Below are 21,432 nucleotides of genomic sequence, written 5' to 3'. Positions count from 1 at the left end.
AACCACCATCACATAGGACCCATCACATAGGAGAGGGTAGTGTTGGTTCATGATGACGGACTAAGACCTCCCGCCACACCAACAGTTTCTTCCCGTCGGCAGTCGGGCTCATCAACAGAGCCGGTCCCCCACTGACGGACTCTGACAGTATCACGTGACAGCTTCTATCAAGATAACTTCTGCTTTTCTGAGTTTAGCATCAGGTTGCCGGTCATCCAAGTTTTGATGTCTCCAAGAAATTCTTGATTAGATTCTCAACATTAGCGTCGCTGAAAACATGACGTCACAACTGGTCCAACGTTTCCTAAAAAATATACAAACAAAAGACTCCTCGTCCAGCTGATTACTGACGTTTGTATCTCTCTCTTCATTAAACGTGACAGACAGGCAGAGAATTTAAAGGCAGTTTTACACTTCTACAAATTAAAAGGTAGGTCTTAAGTTGAGCTACAGTCTGGTGTATTATTAGTGTAATGATGCTTATGCTTACAAAAATATTTGTGTGTGTCGTCAACTTTTGATTATTGTGCACAACATTAATTGATCTCATTCACAGAATGTGCAGCTTAATGCAAAGAGAAGAGAGACTCCAAAAGCAGAAAGACACTTCTGCCCTTTTCTTTTGGTTTGAGCACCTGCCCCCCAAACTGTCTGAAGCTTGTTTTAATCTTCCCAACAATAACCATGTTTTCATCACTAAGAAGTTTCTTTAGAGGAGCGCTTCATATGTTCACTGGGAGCCTTTTTCATCTCCACGTTACCTGAAGGACTTAAAGGGAGGAGGCTGCAGTCTGCAACCTCACCACTAGATGTCACTAAACACTACACACTGTCCTCAACAGACACTTTCATATTGTAATGGAAATGTGTGAACATTAAATGAATAAAGCAAAATTTGTGTGAGTTGACAGCTTGTTTGTGTTGTTTGTGTCCTGCAGTGAATGTGAGGAAGACGTATGAAGAGCTGCAGAGAGGACATATTTATCTACATGTTAACAGGAGGACGTCACACTGCAGCCTTTCACTTAATGTGAATTATTACAGAGAATGAAGAGACGTTTATGCTGCTTACAGGTTCATCAAGATGATCTTCACATATTAACAACACTTTTATGATGTTTCCTTTTAGCAGAAGTAAGACGTTAACATTAAAGCAGCTTCTTGTTCTGCAGCTCATGCACACTAATGACGGAAAGAGGAAGGAAGCTCTGCTGGGGATGAACAGCAGCTTGTTACCAACTCCAGAAGAGACGAGCTGACCTCAGAGACATCAGCCTCCTCTTTAATGTAGACGTGTTTCTGGTGACTTACTGAATAAAGAGTTTCTGATCTGCTGATTGAACACAGAGGAGCAGCTATGAGTCCATCAGCCGGTGGATTAGTCGTCTTCCTTCTCTCTGTACAAGGTACTGTACTTCTACATTTATATTGTGAGGCCGTTACACACCTCACACACACACAGGGAGCTGTGTTTTTACTTCACACACAGGTCTGATGTCATCACACACAAATAATGACTAAATGAACATTAACAAAGAAGAAATGCTCTGAATAATTTGTCTCTGTTGAACTTCCTCTAATCGTTCAGCAGCGTTTCTTTGCATTAGACCACATTTAGAGGCTGTTATTCACTCCGAGTCTCTGACGACGTCTGTTCTTCTTTTTGGAGCATTTTATTGTGTATTTGTGGTCATTTTTATTCTCTTCCTGGGTGTTCAGTGTCTCTTTGAGGGACATTTTGTAGCTTTGATCCGTGTCACAGATAATTGATTCACTGCCGGATGCTGAGCGCCGTGTCCTCAGTGAGGTTTGACCTCTGTGTCACAGTATCGTTCCCCTCAGAGTTCTGCATTTCTCTACAGTTTCCATCTCCACTCTGCAGCAGACTGACCACAGACAGAAGAGCACAGAGCAAAGACACTCTTCTTCTCATCAACCAAACCCTTCTAATACTTCAACTTGAGCTTTTTCAGGTCCACAGGTTCAATACGTCGCTGTTCCTTCCAGCTGCAGAGTCCATGTGGACATCGTGGACTCTTTCATTACTTTCTATAAACTCAATGATTTTCATATTTCTCATAATATCTTTTCTCTTCAGTAAACTACCAATGAGAGTGTGTCCTGTGATGTTGTTCTGAGTGTGACTGTGGTTCCTGATGTGCTGTGTTACAGTGATACAGAGTCAGGATGGATGGGGAGTGAATTACCGTCAGACTGACGTCTGTGCTGCAAAAGGATCGACAGTGAATATAATCTGTGACTACACATACCCACCTGGAATATATTACTATGATATAAAGGACAGATTCTGGTTCACTAAAGAGAAAGATGGTGAACCTGTGGATCTGACAACAGACTCTGAGTATTCAGGCCGTGTGGAGTACACATGTTATAGTAAGAGTTGTTATCTGACCATCAGAGACGTGAGAGAGAGCGACTCAGCTGAGTACAAATTCACATTCATGACAAACAAACCAGGAGAGAAATATACTGGTTCACCTGGAGTCACTTTGTCTGTCACAGGTAACATTTTAATTCACATATTAATCATCTACAAATGTTCAACATCAAGAAAACTAGAGTATAAATGTCTTCTGTGAATGTTGACACTTTAATAAATAATATTCACTGATTCAGGTCTCCAGGTGCAGGTGAGAAGATCAGCTTCTACCTGGTTGGAGCTGACGTGTCACAGCAGCTGTGTTCTGTCTGATCGTGCTGAATACTACTGGTACAAGAATAAAGAGTACTTCATGACAGGATCTTCTCTTCTAGTCTCCTCTGGTTCTACAGACAGATATTCCTGTTATTTAACAGGATATTGGAATCAACGTTCTCCTGCAGTGTGTAAGTTCACTCCACTGTGTCGGCCTGTGGAGCTTCAACAACATCTCACATGGAGGCACCAGACCGCTGCATGTAAACTAGAGGCATCAAAAAGATGAAGCACAACGTTCCTCAGGAGGTGGAGCCGTGGTCCACTGACCAGAGGGTTGCTGGTTCAATCCCCGGCCCCTGCAGTCTACGTGTAGAAGAGTCACTCACACACTGACACAACAATATGATTCTAATCACAGCTGTAAACACACTGGAGTCTAAATGTTAAAGGAGACACAGATCTTTATTTATGTCATTCTCTTATTAATAGAAACACAAATATAAACTATCAGCAGACAGAATAATGTGATTTTCATAAAGACTCAAGTGAATTATTCCAGAACATAAGTAGAAGTGACGTGTCAGCTGGTGGAGGAAACAATCAATAACTCCTACAACAACTAGAAGTGAGAGGACAGACTCAGCTAAGGACACAAGCAGCATCTAAAGAGAAGAATGTGTGGAGATATGAACATTACAAAGGATTAAAGGCTGCTTATTGTCACTTTACACCAGCAGGAGTCTCACCTGTGACAGCTGCTGTGATGAATAATAGAGATAGTCTGAGAGAAAGACACACAAGTATTCATTCAAATGATCAACTATCTACGCTAACATCTTCTAACCTCTTAGTATGTTTATTCACGTCTCCTCCAGATGGTCCACAGCGTCCCTCTGTGTCAGTGAGTCCCTCTGCTGAGATGCTGGAGGGCGGTTCAGTGACTCTGACCTGTAGCACTGATGCTAACCCAGCAGCTAACTACACCTGGTGCAAGGCGCATCGAACTTCAGACCCTCATCTTTTCAGTGAAGAACCTCAGCTGGTCTTCAGCTCCATCCAGTCCTCTGACTCTGGAAATTATTCCTGTACAGCTGAGAACCAGCTGGGGAGGAAGACGTCTGACTTCATCTCTATCGATGTGAAATGTGAGTGAAACAACCTTTTTAAAAGCAACATAATCACTACTGAGGTAGTGTTTTGTTATGAACTTCTATTTATTGAACTCTAACTTGTAACAATATGTTGACACGTCTCCTCCAGATGGTCCACAGCGTCCCTCTGTGTCAGTGAGTCCCTCTGCTGAGATGCTGGAGGGCGGTTCAGTGAATCTGACCTGTAGCACTGATGCTAACCCAGCAGCTAACTACACCTGGTACAAGGAGCATGAAGACTCACCACGAGCATCAGGACAGATCTTCACCATCACTGACTTCACAGCTGAACACAGTGGGAATTATTACTGTGAAGCCCAGAACGAGATGGGACGTAGTAACTCCACCTTACGTCTGATTACTTCTTCAGGTAAATCACACTCATTCTTCTGTTCTCTCACACATTATATCAACAATCCAGCTAAAGAAGTGACTCACAGTAAACGCGGCCTTTAGCTCCTGTCCTCCACTCAGTGAAGCAGGAGAGCATTGTGGACTAGAAGGTGAACCTGAGCAGATACACTATGACCCCACTGAGAATCAAACCCTGGACCCTCGGTTCATCACTTTAAAGCTTCACCAGCTGAGCGTCCTGCAGACATCACGTGGTCTGATGCTGCGTCGTCTCATCAAATGATGAAGTCAGAAGTGGAAGGAACAAGAAGAGTCACGTTAGAAGAGCTGAAGATGTTGATACCTGAACAGAGTCTGTAGCTGTAAGAATGCAGGAGCAGCTCAGTAAGAGAAACGAGTCTGGAACAAACACAATGCTGTTAGCAACACAATAGTTAGCTAGCATGCTAACTAGGCAGCTTTGAGTATTATAGTATATTTGGGGGTTTGGATTGTTTCTCCAAAACGTCTCCTCACTGAGTGTGTTTAGTTTGTGTAGCAGTTATTCCTCTATGTATCGTGTGGGTCTGTGGGGGTCCCGGAATAATGAGGATGCGACTGAGGGTTTCAGTGTACAGTTGAGGCTGAGGCTGATTATGCCTCCACCCAGCACCGTTCCCCCAACCACTACCTTCTCCGTCCCCTCTGCAGCCGAGCCAAACCACGCCCGCCACCAATCTCTACAACAGTTGCCATGGCAACAGGACACAATGAAATGGCCGACGCTCTGACCATCCAGCTACGTTGTTTTGATAAGACGTTCGACTTATATTTCATTTGAGTTAAAGTTCATCATCTGCATAGAGCAGATCTTAAGGTCCCAGATCTTCTGTTTCACTGAGTTAAACTTCTTATTTCCGTCCTGTTGGTAATTAATTCACCTTCCATATTTAATACTTTATATTTGTTGTTTATTTTCTTTCCTGTGTGGGAAAAGGAGCCTCCAATGGTTGGATAGCAGCGTTTGCGTCCACATCTGCTATTTTCCTGGTGATCATCATGATCCTCACTGTCCTCATGATCAGGTGAGCGGTTCAACTTCACTGATTAAATGTAGATGTGGATCTTACATTCAAGCAGTCGTTGAATCACTTGATTCAATCTTCTGTTTGTTCATTAATACATTTTTCTGTCCAGAAGAAAAAAGTCTCCACCAAGCAGCCGGCCTGCAGAGAGACCAGAGAACAACGCTCAGGTGAGGAGGACGCGCTCAGTGTGGAGGCCTCTGGGAACATCTGGGATCATCATGCCAGGCCTGTGAGGCGGGGATTTAAAAGCCAACAATTAAAATATAATACAAATTCATATAAATTAGGAAATAAAAGTTACCAGCAACACTGGTAACACTGGGAGTTCAACTCCAGGTAAAAACCGGCCCAACGGGAGGTTTTGTCAGGTCCCTCTAGTTCAGCCCACTCCTACGTCCTGGTTCTTCTTCAAACCATCTAGACACCACCTGTCGCTCCCACACGATGACAGTTTGTAGATGGAACTTCATTAACCTCAATGACCTTAATTACAACCATTAAACACATGAGACCTCCATGAGAACCTGTAGGGCCCAAAGGAGTCATTAGAGAACAAGCCCTGCAGATATTCTACTATCTGGTCCTTTGTACTTCAGTCCAACAATACTATCCAATAAGTACTTCTTGTTCTTTGATGCAGATCCCACCAGCGGAGCCTTGCTATGCTACCGTGAGCTTCTCCAGAAACCAGGAGGATCTTGTTCTCTACTCCAACGTCAGTCCAGCTCGCCCCCCCAGACGCAAGGAGGAGGTGGAGGAAGTTCTGTACTCACGTGTCAACTTTGTGCGAGTGAGTCAGTGACAATCTTTACTGAATATGGATCCGTCTCTGCTTTTATCATCACTGTTTTATTGCTGTTTAAACGTGTTAATGATTAATATTCTGAGTTTACGGTTCTTTCACAGACGGAGATGTGAAGGAGCTGTGGATGATTCTTCTGCTCTGTACAGCACCGTCAGCAAAGCACCAAGAGAATGAACCCACACAGATATGTGGTCTGTTACTGTACAGAGTTTAAGCAGCTTAAACACACCTGCATGAATATGAGGTTTGACATGTTGTATATTCACCATCGTTAAGGCTTCCATCAGAGAAGCATCAGGGAGCCAATGGGAGGCCAGCTTGTAGTCTGTAATCAGCCTTTAAATGTTACTAATCAGCAATATGTTACTACCAGTTCTATACAAGCATCTTCAGGTACATTTATCTGTAAATAGTCTTTACCAATATTGCCAATATGCTTCTATTGATTCTCATCATATTCACTGAAGTTTTTGTTTTGTATGAGAACTTGTCTCAACTTAAAGTGGCTGAATTGGACTTTCAGAGTGTTTTAAGCACCTAGTGGTAGAAATGATAATGTAGAAATGTTTAGGGTAGAATTGTAGTTTGTGTGTTAGATATTAGTTATTATATTAGCATGTTAGATGAAGTGACTGCAATATGAATCAAACCCAATTCATAGTAATTATAGTCTTATAATTACTGCACACATTTACCTGCTACAATGTAACGTTAAGACTTGGAGACGGATGCTAATTGCCGTCCTTGATGGATTCCAAAGAGTTTTTTCTCCTGTCAGGTAGTAGATGAGCAAAGTTTGTACGACAGCCCTGCGAGGCAAACATTCTGATTTTGGATCATATAGAACTGAGTTAAACATAATAGTTAAGATGTGATGATCTAGGATGTGTTAAGTTTACTCGCTATTAGATGATGAGATTATGGATGCTTTATTATGTTTAAAAATCCAACGGCTTGGCAGAAAGCTCAGTGAAAACAGTAAAAAACATGATGAGGAAAGCACAGGACAGAGATGACTTTCAGAAGAGCTTACTGATCTATAGGAGTGCACCTCTACAGAACGGACTGTCACCAGCTCAAATGCTGATGGGTAGACGCATTCGCTCTAACCTACCAATAACTGAGGATTTGCTTACGCCAAAGAATGCACACAAAGTCAGAAAAATAAAGGAGGAACAAAAAGCAAAGCAGAAACAGCTGTATGATCGAACGGCAAAACACCTGCCAAAGCTGAGTCCTGGTGCGTCTCAGGGACGTCTCTGCAGGCACATGGGGACAAAAGGGACAGGTGAAGGAGGAAGTTGCTCCACGCTCCTACAGGATCCAGACGGTGAATGGAGTGTCTCTGAGGAGGAACCGCACTGATCTGCAACTACGAACGACTGAACAGGACAGTATGGTGCAAGAGACGGTTCAGGAGGACACAGCTGAATCTACAGAGCTATCGGACAGCGACGTCTGCGTCTACGGCTGAGGCGACACCTTTCAGATTGCTGAAATCGCCGGCTGCTGAAAGTCAGGATAGACCTAGGAGACATGTTCAGCCACCCATGAGGTTGATTGAGAGTTGCTAGACTGTCTGTAGTTTGTTTTGTTTGCAAGGAAGGAAAAGGCAATGTGTACCTTTTAATTTTGTCTTGTTCGAGTAAATTTACTTAAGAAGAAAAAGGGGAAGTTGCAATTGTAGAAGTTGTTTACGAGTATAGTTTATATGTTACATTACACTTTGCACTTAAAGATGGCTATGTTTTTACAGGGGTAAATATTATCTCATTGTAAGGGGAAAGATGTGATGTTACTAGATGTTACTGGTTACTGTTACGGTAAAGAACTCCATCACCCAGCATTCCCTAGTCAGTGCTGAGGGACATGCGCAGTGCGGAGCGCGGCAGACCCCGGGTAGCATTACAGCGGACTGTGCTAGTTGACATTAAAAGTTCATGAAACGTATATCACGCCTCGCCTGCTTATTATAAGATTAAGCAAGGTACAACAGGAAGTATGAACAGAAATGAGTCTGTCCATTCCGGATTAAATGCTCTATTTTCGCTGTCAACGTTTCTTTTTTTGGAGAGCGACATTTGTTCTTTATGTTTCTCTCGCTTTCTCTGTCTCACTCGCCTTTTCCTCAACTTTCTCCGGCGCAGTCGTCCGTTTCTCTCCCTTTGTTTTCTAAATGTGTCGATATCTTTCTTTTTCTTTCTCTGACTTTCTCATCTCTCAGCGCGGACGCAGCGCTGTCTTGAGACGTAATGTTTACCGCCGAGAATGCATAGATTTGATTGGCTGAGTGGTATCACGTGGGATGGCTTAACTCGCATGCAATTGGTCTGCGCGTTTCCTCATCCGCTAAACCACTACCGTAAATACTGCAAAAGCCGCGCCGCGCCGCCGGGTAAAAAAATAAAAACGCCGTCAGGTTTTAAATCACAACCTTCTGTTTTGGCTGGCGGTCCGGGTCCGGATGGGACGGCCTCTGGGTCCGGACCCGGACCGCGGTCCGCCAGTTAGTGACCTATGGGATAGATTCTAGAATATTGTGACGTCACGAGAGGCTGGGTCTTGGAAGGGAGATGCGTTCACCGGCGATGGCTGTAACTACTACGGCTCCATCTGCTGGTGGAGGTAGGAACTCCACCCCGAAACTCAGAGCATTCCCCTCACACCTGAAACCCAGCAGGGTGTGACGACCGGGAGGCCTTCATGAGGGCGGAAGACACACCGCTGAGAGGGAGAGACGAGCTGCAGAAGAGCAGACCAAGACAGAAGGATTCCCCGAGGCAGGAGAGGACGGTGGTTTCTCCTCAAACAAGTGGATTTCCGTTTCCCCTCCAAAGACAAGACATTAGTTAAGTTTTACCGGCAAAGATCGACCGAAGCCTGAGTTGCCCCCTGTTTGGACTGTTTTCTGTTTAATCTGAAGGACGTAAATTAAAGCCTTTGCTTACATTTTGAACCCGGTGTCCTCGCACTATTTGAACTACCCCGGAGAGAGCGGCGGCGCCTCTCGTGACATCACAATATAGACAACATTTAAAAAGATACATGTGAAGAAAACCTGTCACTAAATGTTCTGATTGTAATGTAATGATTACATTCACTTACTACATTAGCAAGTAAACATCTGAACCAGGTTCAAAGCTATTCTCCAGTGTCTCATTTCTATTTTGGGTTTGTGATTCATATTTAAATAAACAAGAAAATAATGTTCACAGTTGTTCAGAAATATGGCCTTTTCAGCAAAAAACGGTAAACCTGTAAACACAAAGGATATGGTGAGATTTCACGTGTGGTTTTAGTGGACAGTCATCACGTCACTACAGATGAATTCATTGCCTAAGACTTGGATATGCTGGTGGTATTGTATAATACTGCGTTATACTGACAAGAAGCAATATGAATGATCACTCAGCACTTTAATCTATGCAAATATGAAAATGAAGAAAGAAAGAGTTAAAGTCGAAATTATGAGCTAATGTATAGACGTAAGATATGCGCATGCGCGGGCTCCTTCGTAGTTTTGGCCAAAACCTCTTGGCGACTTTTTGCCAGAAGCGACTCGCGACAAATCCAGCGACCTTATCTGGTTTAATTGGAGACTTTTGCGGTGTCTGACGTGGGAGACGTATTGTTTGGCGTTTAACGAGGCTTTACCGTCCTCAGCGCGTCTCACAGAAGTCCAGCTGCAGTCAGAGCGCAGAGGAGACACACGTCACTCCAGACTGACAGTCACGTGCGCATGCGCAGAGCCGCCGCTGATCCTGAGGCGCAACACTGTTTCAATAAAGACAGAACTCTCTTCTCTCTTCTCACTCGACACTAATCACGACAGCAACACAATAAATACCACCCAGGACGTATTTTATCTCCCTACAAGTTGATTTATCTCGGACTCTGAAATACCGAAGATAATTTAGACTCGGCTGAAAGTGGACCTCTACGTCAGACGTCCCTCCTGTTTGTTTTGAGGTGTGGAGTGAAAACTTTTACAGTTCGGTAAAGTTGGCAAGATATTCACAGGCTTCCCGGTTCGTTCAGTAGCTCCTCAGCGAGACGTGAAAACACAAACCCACCTCTGTGTGACCGTAGTGACGTCACAACCAGCTGCAAGGAGCCTGCGCATGCGCAAATCTTAATCATTATCATGATTTCGACTTTCAAACCCTTCATTTTTTTTAGTGGCGGAAACGGGCTTCCATAGGAAAACACACATTTCTCAGAAAACAACAAAAGATCGAACTCAGCTTATCGAAGGACGTTTTGTGGTCCTGCAGAAGGTGTTCGGCTTCACGACGCAGCTTAGTAAATACGACGGGCAAGATAAAGGATGATTTGGTGACGTCATTTAGTCACGTGACATGAAACCCTCTGGTTTAAAGTAAATACACCAAAAATTACAATTTTTACTTTGACCGAAGTACAAATTCACTTTAAGTCAATGACACGAGGATGTACTTTTTTCAGTGTACGGAGCGCAGCGGCCTTGTAGGACACGACGTTTGTATCTCTCTCTTCATTAAATCGTGACAGACAGGCAGAGAATTAAAAGGCAAAATTACAAATTAAAAGGTAGGTACTAAGTTGAGCTACAGTCTGGTGTATTATTAGTAAAATGCTGCTTACGCTTCAACTCTCAGTACAAAAATATTTGTGTGTGTCGTCAACTTTTGATTATTGTGCACAACATTAATTGATCTCATTCACAGAATGTGCAGCTTAATGCAAAGAGAAGAGAGACTCCAAAAGCAGAAGGACACTTCTGCCCTTTTCTTTTGGTTTGAGCACCTGCCCCCCAAACTGTCTGAAGCTTGTTTTAATCTTCCCAACAATAACCATGTTTTCATTACTAAGAAGTTTCTTTAGAGGAGCGCTTCATATGTTCACTGGGAGCCTTTTTCATCTCCACGTTACCTGAAGGACTTAAAGGGAGGAGGCTGCAGTCTGCAACCTCACCACTAGATGTCACTAAACACTACACACTGTCCTCAACAGACACTTTCATATTGTAATGGAAATGTGTGAACATTAAATGAATAAAGCAACATTTGTGTGAGTTGACAGCTTGTTTGTGTTGTTTGTGTCCTGCAGTGAATGTGAGGAAGACGTATGAAGAGCTGCAGAGAGGACATATTTATCTACATGTTAACAGGAGGACGTCACACTGCAGCCTTTCACTTAATGTGAATTATTACAGAGAATGAAGAGACGTTTATGCTGCTTACAGGTTCATCAAGATGATCTTCACATATTAACAACACTTTTATGATGTTTCCTTTTAGCAGAAGTAAGACGTTAACATTAAAGCAGCTTCTTGTTCTGCAGCTCATGCATACTAATGACGGAAAGAGGAAGGAAGCTCTGCTGGGTGTTGAACAGCAGCTTGTTACCAACTCCAGAAGAGACGAGCTGGCCTCAGAGACATCAGCCTCCTCTTTAATGTAGACGTGTTTCTGGTGACTTACTGAATAAAGAGTTTCTGATCTGCTGATTGAACACAGAGGAGCAGCTCCATCAGCCGGTGGATTAGTCGTCTTCCTTCTCTCTGTACAAGGTACTGTACTTCTACATTTATATTGTGAGGCCGTTACACACCTCACACACACACAGGGAGCTGTGTTTTTACTTCACACACAGGTCTGATGTCATCACACACAAATAATGACTAAATGAACATTAACAAAGAAGAAATGCTCTGAATAATTTGTCTCTGTTGAACTTCCTCTAATCGTTCAGCAGCGTTTCTTTGCATTAGACCACATTTAGAGGCTGTTATTCACTCCGAGTCTCTGACGACGGCTGTTCTCCTTTTTGTCGTGTCTTCTCGTGTATTTGTGGTCATTTTTATTTTCTTCCTGGTTGTTTACTGTCACGGTGTGGTTCACTTCATGTTATATTTTGTAGTTTTCTGCCACTCGTGTCCCCGGGTAACTTCACTTCCTGCCTTGTCCCGTCATCCCCTGTGATCATCTAATAGTTTCCACCTGTGTCCAATCACCTGCTACTCCCCTTGTGTATTTAAACCATGTGTGTCTGTTGTCACTTGTCGCGTCATTGTCTTTTGCCACGCATCTTCTTGTCTTGCGTCTTGGATGTCCGTAGTTTCTTGCCTGTGTGCTTTTGCCCCCGGTTCCTGTGTTTTTTGACTATTAAAGTCTTTTGTTTCGGAGAAGTCTGCATTTGAGTCTTGCCTTCCACCCAGATCTCCGACAGTTCAGTGTCTCTTTGAGGGACATTTTGTAGCTTTGACCTGTGTCACAGATAATTGATTCACTGCCGGATGCTGAGCGCCGTGTCATCAGTGAGGTTTGATCTATGTGTCACAGTATCGTTCCCCTCAGAGTCCATGTGGACATCGTGGACTCTTTCATTACTTTCTATAAACTCAATGATTTTCATATTTCTCATAATATCTTTTCTCTTCAGTAAACTACCAATGAGAGTGTGTCCTGTGATGTTGTTCTGAGTGTGACTGTGGTTCCTGATGTGCTGTGTTACAGTGATACAGAGTCAGGATGGATGGAGAGTGAATTACCGTCAGACTGACGTCTGTGCTGCAAAAGGATCAACAGTGGATATAAGATGTGACATCACACACCCACCTGGAATATATTACTCTGATATAAAGGACAGATTCTGGTTCACTAAAGAGAAATATGGTGAACCTGTGGATCTGAGAACAGACTCTGAGTATTCAGGCCGTGTGACGTATGCATATTCTAGTGATTGGAAGAGTTGTTATCTGACCATCACAGACGTGAGAGAGAGCGACTCAGCTGAGTACAAATTCAGATTCATGACAAACAGACCGAGAGAGAAATATACTGGTTCACCTGGAGTCACTTTGTCTGTCACAGGTAACATTTTAATTCACATAATAATCATCTACAAATGTTCAACATCTAGAAAACTAGAGTATAAATGTCTTCTGTGAATGTTGACACTTTAATAAATAATATTCACTGATTCAGGTTTCCAGGTGCAGGTGAGAAGATTAAATTCTACCTGGTTGGAGCTGACGTGTCACAGCAGCTGTGTTCCGTATGGTGGACACTACTGGTCCAAGAATGAAGAGTACATCGAGACAGGATCTTCTCTTCCAGTCTCCTCTGGTTCTACAGACAGATATTCCTGTTATTTAAGAGGATCTTGGAATCAACGTTCTCCTGCAGTGTGTAAGTTCACTCCACTGTGTCGGCCTGTGGAGCTTCAACAACATCTCACATGGAGGCACCAGACCGCTGCATGTAAACTAGAGGCATCAAAAAGATGAAGCACAACGTTCCTCAGGAGGTGGAGCCGTGGTCCACTGACCAGAGGGTTGCTGGTTCAATCCCCGGCCCCTGCAGTCTATGTGTAGAAGAGTCACTCACACACTGACACAACAATATGATTCTAATCACAGCTGTAAACACACTGGAGTCTAAATGTTAAAGGAGACACAGATCTTTATTTATGTCATTCTCTTATTAATAGAAACACAAATATAAACTATCAGCAGACAGAATGATGTGATTTTCATAAAGACTCAAGTGAATTATTCCAGAACATAAGTAGAAGTGACGTGTCAGCTGGTGGAGGAAACAATCAATAACTCCTACAACAACTAGAAGTGAGAGGACAGACTCAGCTAAGGACACAAGCAGCATCTAAAGAGAAGAATGTGTGGAGATATGAACATTACAAAGGATTAAAGGCTGCTTATTGTCACTTTACACCAGCAGGAGTCTCACCTGTGACAGCTGCTGTGATGAATAATAGAGATAGTCTGAGAGAAAGACACACAAGTATTCATTCAAATGATCAACTATCTACGCTAACATCTTCTAACCTCTTAGTATGTTTATTCACGTCTCCTCCAGATGGTCCACAGCGTCCCTCTGTGTCAGTGAGTCCCTCTGCTAAGATGCTGGAGGGCGATTCAGTGACTCTGACCTGTAGCACTGATGCTAACCCAGCAGCTAACTACACCTGGTACAAGGAGGATGGAACGTCAGACCCTCGTCTTCTCAGTGAAGAACCTCAGCTGGTCTTCAGCTCCATCCAGTCCTCTGACTCTGGATGGTATTTCTGTACAGCTGAGAACCAGCTGGGGAGGAAGACGTCTGACTTCATCTCTATCGATGTGAAATGTGAGTGAAACAACCTTTTTAAAAGCAACATAATCACTACTGAGGTAGTGTTTTGTTATGAACTTCTATTTATTGAACTCTAACTTGTAACAATATGTTGACACGTCTCCTCCAGATGGTCCACAGCGTCCCTCTGTGTCAGTGTGTCCCTCTGCTGAGATGCTGGAGGGCGGTTCAGTGAATCTGACCTGTAGCACTGATGCTAACCCAGCAGCTAGCTACACCTGGTACAAGGAGCATGAAGACTCACCACGAGCATCAGGACAGATCTTCACCATCACTGACTTCACAGCTGAACACAGTGGGAATTATTACTGTGAAGCCCAGAACGAGATGGGACGTAGTAACTCCACCTTACGTCTGATTACTTCTTCAGGTAAATCACACTCATTCTTCTGTTCTCTCACACATTATATCAACAATCCAGCTAAAGAAGTGACTCACAGTAAACGCGGCCTTTAGCTCCTGTCCTCCACTCAGTGAAGCAGGAGGCATTGTGGACTAGAAGGTGAACCTGAGCAGATACACTATGACCCCACTGAGAATCAAACCCTGGACCCTCGGTTCATCACTTTAAAGCTTCACCAGCTGAGCGTCCTGCAGACATCACGTGGTCTGATGCTGCGTCGTCTCATCAAATGATGAAGTCAGAAGTGGAAGGAACAAGAAGAGTCACGTTAGAAGAGCTGAAGATGTTGATACCTGAACAGAGTCTGTAGCTGTAAGAATGCAGGAGCAGCTCAGTAAGAGAAACGAGTCTGGAACAAACACAATGCTGTTAGCAACACAACAGTTAGCTAGCATGCTAACTAGTCAGCTTTGAGTATTATAGTATTTTTGGGGGTTTGGATTGTTTCTCCAAAACGTCTCCTCACTGAGTGTGTTTAGTTTGTGTAGCAGTTATTCCTCTATGTAACGTGTGGGTCTGTGGGGGTCCCGGAATAATGAGGATGCGACTGAGGGTTTCAGTGTACAGTTGAGGATGAGGCTGATTATGCCTCCACCCAGCACCGTTCCCCCAACCACTACCTTCTCCGTCCCCTCTGCAGCCGAGCCAAACCACGCCCGCCACCAATCTCTACAACAGTTGCCATGGCAACAGGACACAATAAAATGGCCGCCGCTCTGACCAGTCAGCTACGTTGTTTTGATAAGACGTTCTAGTCACATTTATTTTGAGTTAAAGTTCATCATCTGCATAGAGCAGATCTTAAGGTCCCAGATATTCTGTTTCACTGAGTTAAACATCTTATTTCCGTCCTGTTGGTCCTTAATTCATCCTCCACCCTCCATATTTAATACTTTATATTTGTTGTTTATTTTCTTTCCTGTGTAGGAAAAGGAGCCTCCAATGGTTGGATAGCAGCGTTTGCGTCCACATCTGCTATTTTCCTGGTGATCAACATGATCCTCGCTGTCCTCATGATCAGGTGAGCGGTTCAACTTCACTGATGAAATGTAGATGTGGATCTTACATTCACGCAGTCGTTGAATCACTTGATTCAATCTTTTGTTTGTTCATTAATTTATTTTTCTGCCTGAAGAAAAAAGTCTCCACCAAGCAGCCGGCCTGCAGAGAGACCAGAGAACAACGCTCAGGTGAGGAGGACAAGCTCAGTGTGGAGGCCTCTGGGAACATCTGGGATCATCTGGGATCATCTGGTCAGGCCTGTGAGGCGGGGATTTAAAAGCCAACAATTAAAATATAATACAAATTCATATAAATTAGGAAATAAAAGTTACCAGCAACACTGGGAGTTCAACTCCAGGTAAAAACCGGCCCATGAGAACCTGTAGGGCCCAAAGGAGTCATTAGAGAACAAGCCCTGCAGATATTCTACTATCTGGTCCTTTGTACTTCAGTCCAACAATACTATCCAATAAGTACTTCTTGTTCTTTGATGCAGATCCCACCAGCGGAGCCTTGCTATGCTACCGTGAGCTTCTCCAGAAACCAGGAGGATCTTCTTCTCTACTCCAACGTCAGTCCAGCTCGCCACCCCAGACGCAAGGAGGAGGTGGAGGAAGTTCTGTACTCACGTGTCAACTTTGTGCGAGTGAGTCAGTGACAATCTTTAGTAAATATGGATCCGTCTCTGCTTTTATCATCACTGTTTTATTGCTGTTTAAACGTGTTAATTATTAATATCCTGAGTTTACGGTTCTTTCACAGACGGAGATGTGAAGGAGCTGTGGATGATTCTTCTGCTCTGTACAGCACCGTCAGCAAAGCACCAAGAGAATGAACCCACAGATATGTGGTCTGTTACTGTACAGAGTTTAAGCAGCTTAAACACACCTGCATGAATATGAGGTTTGACATGTTGTATATTCACCATCGTTAAGGCTTCCATCAGAGAAGCATCAGGGAGCCAATGGGAGGCCAGCTTGTAGTCTGTAATCAGCCTTTAAATGTTACTAATCAGCAATATGTTACTACCAGTTCTATACAAGCATCTTCAGGTACATTTATCTGCAAATAGTCTTTACCAATATTGCCAATATGCTTCTATTTATTCTCATAATATTTACTGAAGTTTTTGTTTTGTATGAGAACTTGTCTCAACTTAAAAAGGCTGAATTGGACTTTCAGAGTGTTTTAAGCACTTAGTGGTAGAAATGATAATGTAGAAATGTTTAGGGTAGAATTGTAGTTTGTGTGTTAGATATTAGTTATTACATTAGCATGTTAGATGAAGTGACTGCAATATGAATCAAACCCAATTCATAGTAATTATAGTCATATAATTACTGCACACATTTACCTGCTACAATGTAACGTTAAGACTTGGAGACGGATGCTAATTGCCGTCCTTGATGGATTCCAAAGAGTTTTTTCTCCTGTCAGGTAGTAGATGAGCAAAGTTTGTACGACAGCCCTGCGAGGCAAACATTCTGATTTTGGATCAAATAGAACTGAATTAAACATAATGGTTAAGATGTGATGATCTAAGATGTGTTAAGTTTACTCGCTATTAGATGATGAGATTATGGATGCTTTATTATTACGTTTGTGAGGAAGCTTTAGGCCAAAGGTCTGATCATTGAATGTACTGTAGTATGAAGGGAACAGGGATCGATCAGGTCACTGAGGGATCTCAGATTCAACCATCAGACCGAGTCACGGCGGGGGAGGATGGTTTGGGGACAGAGGATGTTGCATGTGTACAGACTTTAAAGCCCTCTGAGGCACATTTGTAATTTGTGATTTTGGGCTATTCCAAATAAAATGAATTGAATTCTCCTGTGGTTTTGGAGCAGATGTGTAACAGATGTGTTGTGGGAGAAGATTGAGATGATCAAGTAAACCTCAAAGTGGTGATTACCACTGGTAGTAAACCTCAGTTACAAAGGAAGTGGCTTAACCTGAATTATAGTTATTTTAGCTAAATGTTTGGGCTTTGTTGTCTATAAAAAATAGCAAAGGTTTTAAATATAAAAATACTTTTTTCTATGCAAGTTATTTTTTTTCCTCCTCTGCTCCCATAGACGTCTATGAGGAAATGACTACTTCTCTCTTTATTTATTCCCTCAGTAAACATGAGTTTATGGTCTCAGTCTCTAGTTTCAAGTCTTCTTCAATACAACGTGATGTTCATTTAGTAAATTATGGTCCATTTAGAGTCAACTAAACACATATTTATTCTGTTTATACGCTCTGCATTGTGGGAGATTTCTCTAGTTCTTCCTTGTAGTTCTTCCGTGTCAGACCTCAGTGAACATTTGTTCATCTCAACTTGGGGGTTTACAGCCAGCTACTCATGCATGGTAATTATCTAAAGGGGAAGCAGGACTTTTTCATCAGCTGATACAGACACACGTTGTCTTTCAGTCCCACGTCCCTCTCTTGGACAGCTGATAGTGGAGGACGTGTTTTAACAGAGAGGGATGAGCGGAGGAGCTGAGAGTGGATCAGTCATCTTCCTCCTGTCTGCATTCATATTCATCACATTTATATCTGTATCACAGAGCCTGAGTCGCCATGAAGGCTTTTATTAGAAACACGGTTGACCAAAATACTATGAAAGTTTCACTTCCCCCTTTGTCTCTTTCTCTGCACCGTCACACCCCAACGCTCACCACAAACACCACCATTTTACTTTCTGCTAATTACTATTCAGTTTCCTTTTCTCTATAGAAAAAGATGTGCACCTGCACCCCTTCTGCTGTGATGAGTGTGATGGTGGTTTGTAGTTTCTCTTCCAGTCATTCGGGGTCAGGATGGCTGCAGAGTTACTTACGGTTCCTCTTGGATCTTCTGGATCAAACGGATCCACCTTGGAGATGCACTGCAGATACACCCCCCCCCAGAACCAATGAGGGGTCACAGCAGACCAGAGGGCCTTCTGCTTTACCGACAGGCAGCACGGACACCCGGTGGATCTGAGAACGGACCCGGGACACGTAGAGGACAGTTAGCTTAGCATACCGCTGCTCTCTGGGGATCAGCGGCCTGAGAGGCGGCGACTCGGCTGTGTACAGGTGTGCTGTGTTCATGTTCACCACAAACCAACCGGACAGGAAGTACACCGGCGAACCGGGGGTCCGTCTGTCCGTCACAGGTAACGGATCCAAGCGCTCAACACTTGGGAAGCTGCTGGTGTCTCTGAAGGGATTCTTGTTTCATGGTTTTACAAATGCAGGTTTGCAGGTGGAGATCAGCAGATCAATACATTTGTCACGAAGCGGGTGCAGGCAGAGGCAGGACTCAAACACAGAGTTTTGGGAAACAAAAAGACTTTAATGGTCAAAATTCCAAAATGCCAAGGGGCTAAAAACCAGGTAGGGTAGGGTAAGGTAGGAAGTGAAGTTACCCGGGGGACACGAGGGGCAGAAAACTACAAAATAAAACAGGAAACAAACCAAACCGTGACGACCTTGTTATGGAAAGTGTACATCAGCAGACCTGACGGGTCAGAGCAGCCGTCCTCGACCTCGTCCAACCTTGTACAGGTGGTACAAGAACGGAGACAAAGTGATGATGAAAGAAACAAAGATTTGGGGCTACTTTTATTCTTTTTCCAGGTCCTGCAACGAAGTGACGTCATCATTCAGTGGACATTTCTGACTTCTAGATATATCACATCTAAGTTCTGGTGCAGCCCTCTGCATGGTGGTCGTTGGAAGCATCTCGCTCAACCAAAGGACCTTCGTGAAGACTCCCAGGACGAAGGTCGCGTTGAGGTCCTTGATACCGAGAGAGGAAACACTGAGAATCAAAGACCTGAGAGAGAACGATTCAGCCGAGTAGCGTTTCATATTCACAGCATGGAGCTCTGAAGGGATCAGCGGTTTACCTGGAACCACTTTGACCGTCAAAGGTACGAAGAATAAAATTTATCAAATGCTCTGACAACATGTACCTTACTCACTAAGATACAGTAGGAATAGCTGCATGCATGGCTTGATACCATGAATGTTCTGTGTTGAAACACATCACTGCTGCTGGATCTCACCTTTTCTTACTGAATGGTTCACAGATCCAGATGTGCAGGCGCAGGTTGATCTGGTCTCCTGGGGGTCCGAAGCGGATTTGCCACAGCAGCTGTGCTCCTCATGGCCGCCCGTCCTTCGATTGGTAACTCAACGGAACCACAAAGGTTGAGGGTGGATCGTCTCTTTCTTACGAAAGGATCCGTTGACGCCGCCGACAGTCTCTCCTGCGCTTACCAGAGCCGCCGCTCCCCTGCAGTGTGTGAGTCCCCCCCCCCTCATGACACGACCACAGCCGCCGGGATCCATGTGATGTCACTCACGCTGGCTGCTGAGGAGAAGGACGCGTCCATTGTGCAAGTGTTCCGGGGATGAAGATTGATGAACACACTAATAAATCTTGATAGGTTTTTCTGTGAGTGCAGGTTGAATGGAAGAAGAAGACGTCTATTGTGCTACCGGTGCTACTTTTCTAATGTTAGTTAAAGTGTTACCCACCTTCGCATCCCCCACAATGTTCTATGGTACATTGTCAGTGTAATGCTGCTTATGCGTGAAGCAAAAACACGTGTGTGTTGTCAGCTTTAAAGAGATGATGTAAGTCACTCTTGTTTATTATGCACAACATTGATTTATCTCATTTACAGAATTTGCAGCATAATGTCAAGAAAAGAGAGACTCCAAAAGCAGGAGGACAGGGAAAATATCCTGGTCTGTTTTTGAAATGTATTTATTTATATTATTAATATTTTTAATTTCCTGAATAACTTTGGCAATGGTGCCCTTTTGTTTTGGGTTGAGCAATAAGAGAAATGGCTCAAAGGAGTGAAAAGAATGCGCTATTTAAACAGACTAACAGCATTTTACAGGCCGACTTGTTATCATGGTGGAAAACAAGAAGTAGACGTAGTTGTCAAATTCCAAATGTTTTATTTTAATTTATATCTCAGTCCTATTGAACAATTTGTATGTAATTGAAGAAACAGTGTAATCCATGAAAAAGAGACCTGCTACAATAAATAATGAGCTTTATGAGTGAATGTTCTACTTGTATCTCTTATTATGTTTAGTAACAGAATCATGAAATCAGACATTACAACTGATGATAATCTACTAAAATAAGTCCAATAATTCTGTCACCATTGTTGTTGATTTTGTGTGAGGGAAGCTGCCAAAACCGTCATGAATAAAATGTACATTTGTGTGTGTGTGTGTGTGTAAGATGCTGATGAGGAACCACAAAGCGGACCAGAAGATGGGCAGGATGCATTCTCTCTGGTTTATTCAGGTTCTTTAGGAAGAGTTCTGTTTGAAATTACAAAATGCACTGGTAGAAACAGATAGAGAAAGAAACAGAGCGAGAGAAGGAGATGGTGGGAGAGAGAGAGAGAGAAAGGAGGGTTTCATATCCAGAATAAACAGGAATAACATCACCAGATTCAGATTCAGGCAGCGCTTTACTCTCAAAGGGGGAGTTTTTCAGCGAGGAAAAACCTCCTCCTCCTCCCCCCTTTTTAAAATCATTTTTTAAACTTTTTTAATGTTAGTTAAAGTGTTATCCACCTTCGCATCCCCCCACAATGTTTAAGCCCCGTGAAATAACTGGCGATATAACAAACAAACATTCTTTGATTTCATCACCAAAGTCATTTCCATTTATTTATTCTTTTATCAGGGCGATTTTTTTTCTTTTTTTCTTTTTTTTTAAAATAGAAGAAATAAAGAAACACATTGCTCTTAAAAACATCTATCTATATATTTTTTTTACATATATATACTTTTTTCTTTATATTTATTTATTTTTTTGATTCCTGAAGTTGACTTGTTACCCCAC

General features: G+C 43.1%; 2 protein-coding genes and 1 long non-coding RNA gene across 5 annotated transcripts in view; all 3 read left to right on the top strand.

Annotated features, from left to right (window-relative positions):
* Positions 1–923: 923 nt before the first annotated feature.
* On the top strand, positions 924–8,990 carry LOC120824677 (limbic system-associated membrane protein-like). Of its 3 annotated transcripts, none has more exons than XM_078079866.1 (7): positions 929–1,406; positions 2,173–2,523; positions 2,638–3,804; positions 3,920–5,228; positions 5,344–5,398; positions 5,872–6,021; positions 6,138–8,990. In XM_078079866.1, exons 4-7 carry the CDS (start codon positions 5,203–5,205, stop codon positions 6,147–6,149), a joined length of 243 nt encoding a protein of 80 aa, XP_077935992.1. In that variant the 5' UTR covers positions 929–1,406; positions 2,173–2,523; positions 2,638–3,804; positions 3,920–5,202; the 3' UTR covers positions 6,150–8,990. The 3 variants fall into 3 exon arrangements, with proteins under 3 accessions (XP_077935990.1, XP_077935992.1, XP_077935991.1); XM_078079865.1 differs by having other exon boundaries at positions 5,341–5,398; XM_078079864.1 differs by lacking the exons at positions 5,344–5,398; positions 5,872–6,021; positions 6,138–8,990 and having other exon boundaries at positions 924–1,406; positions 2,638–2,847; positions 3,535–3,804.
* The window catches only part of LOC144383163 (limbic system-associated membrane protein-like), a 26,700-nt gene continuing 13,042 nt past the window's right edge, over positions 7,775–21,432 (top strand). Inside the window, exons 1-5 of the mRNA XM_078080009.1 lie at positions 7,775–7,794; positions 11,535–11,587; positions 12,534–12,890; positions 13,005–13,208; positions 13,896–14,165. Of these exons, the coding sequence (XP_077936135.1) occupies positions 7,775–7,794; positions 11,535–11,587; positions 12,534–12,890; positions 13,005–13,208; positions 13,896–14,165 (904 nt within the window). The remainder of the gene's footprint in view (positions 7,795–11,534; positions 11,588–12,533; positions 12,891–13,004; positions 13,209–13,895; positions 14,166–21,432) is intronic.
* Positions 14,663–17,408, top strand: LOC144383101 (uncharacterized). The gene is made up of 4 exons (XR_013450556.1): positions 14,663–15,595; positions 15,710–15,764; positions 16,073–16,222; positions 16,339–17,408. It is a non-coding gene; the product is annotated as an uncharacterized LOC144383101 (long non-coding RNA).

Source organism: Gasterosteus aculeatus, chromosome 9, assembly GCF_964276395.1.
Source record: "Gasterosteus aculeatus chromosome 9, fGasAcu3.hap1.1, whole genome shotgun sequence".
NCBI classification, from domain to species: Eukaryota; Metazoa; Chordata; class Actinopteri; order Perciformes; family Gasterosteidae; genus Gasterosteus; species Gasterosteus aculeatus.
This window is presented reverse-complemented; position numbering and strand designations above follow the sequence as displayed.

Bases quoted from the DNA above. Each gene is read 5' to 3' on its own strand.
- LOC120824677 (XM_078079864.1), top strand. From the start codon at position 1,358: ATGAGTCCATCAGCCGGTGGATTAGTCGTCTTCCTTCTCTCTGTACAA. The intron at 1,407-2,172 runs GTACTGTACTTC...GCTGTGTTACAG, and splicing joins CTTCCTTCTCTCTGTACAAG to TGATACAGAGTCAGGATGGA. The intron at 3,805-3,919 runs GTGAGTGAAACA...CGTCTCCTCCAG, and splicing joins CATCTCTATCGATGTGAAAT to ATGGTCCACAGCGTCCCTCT.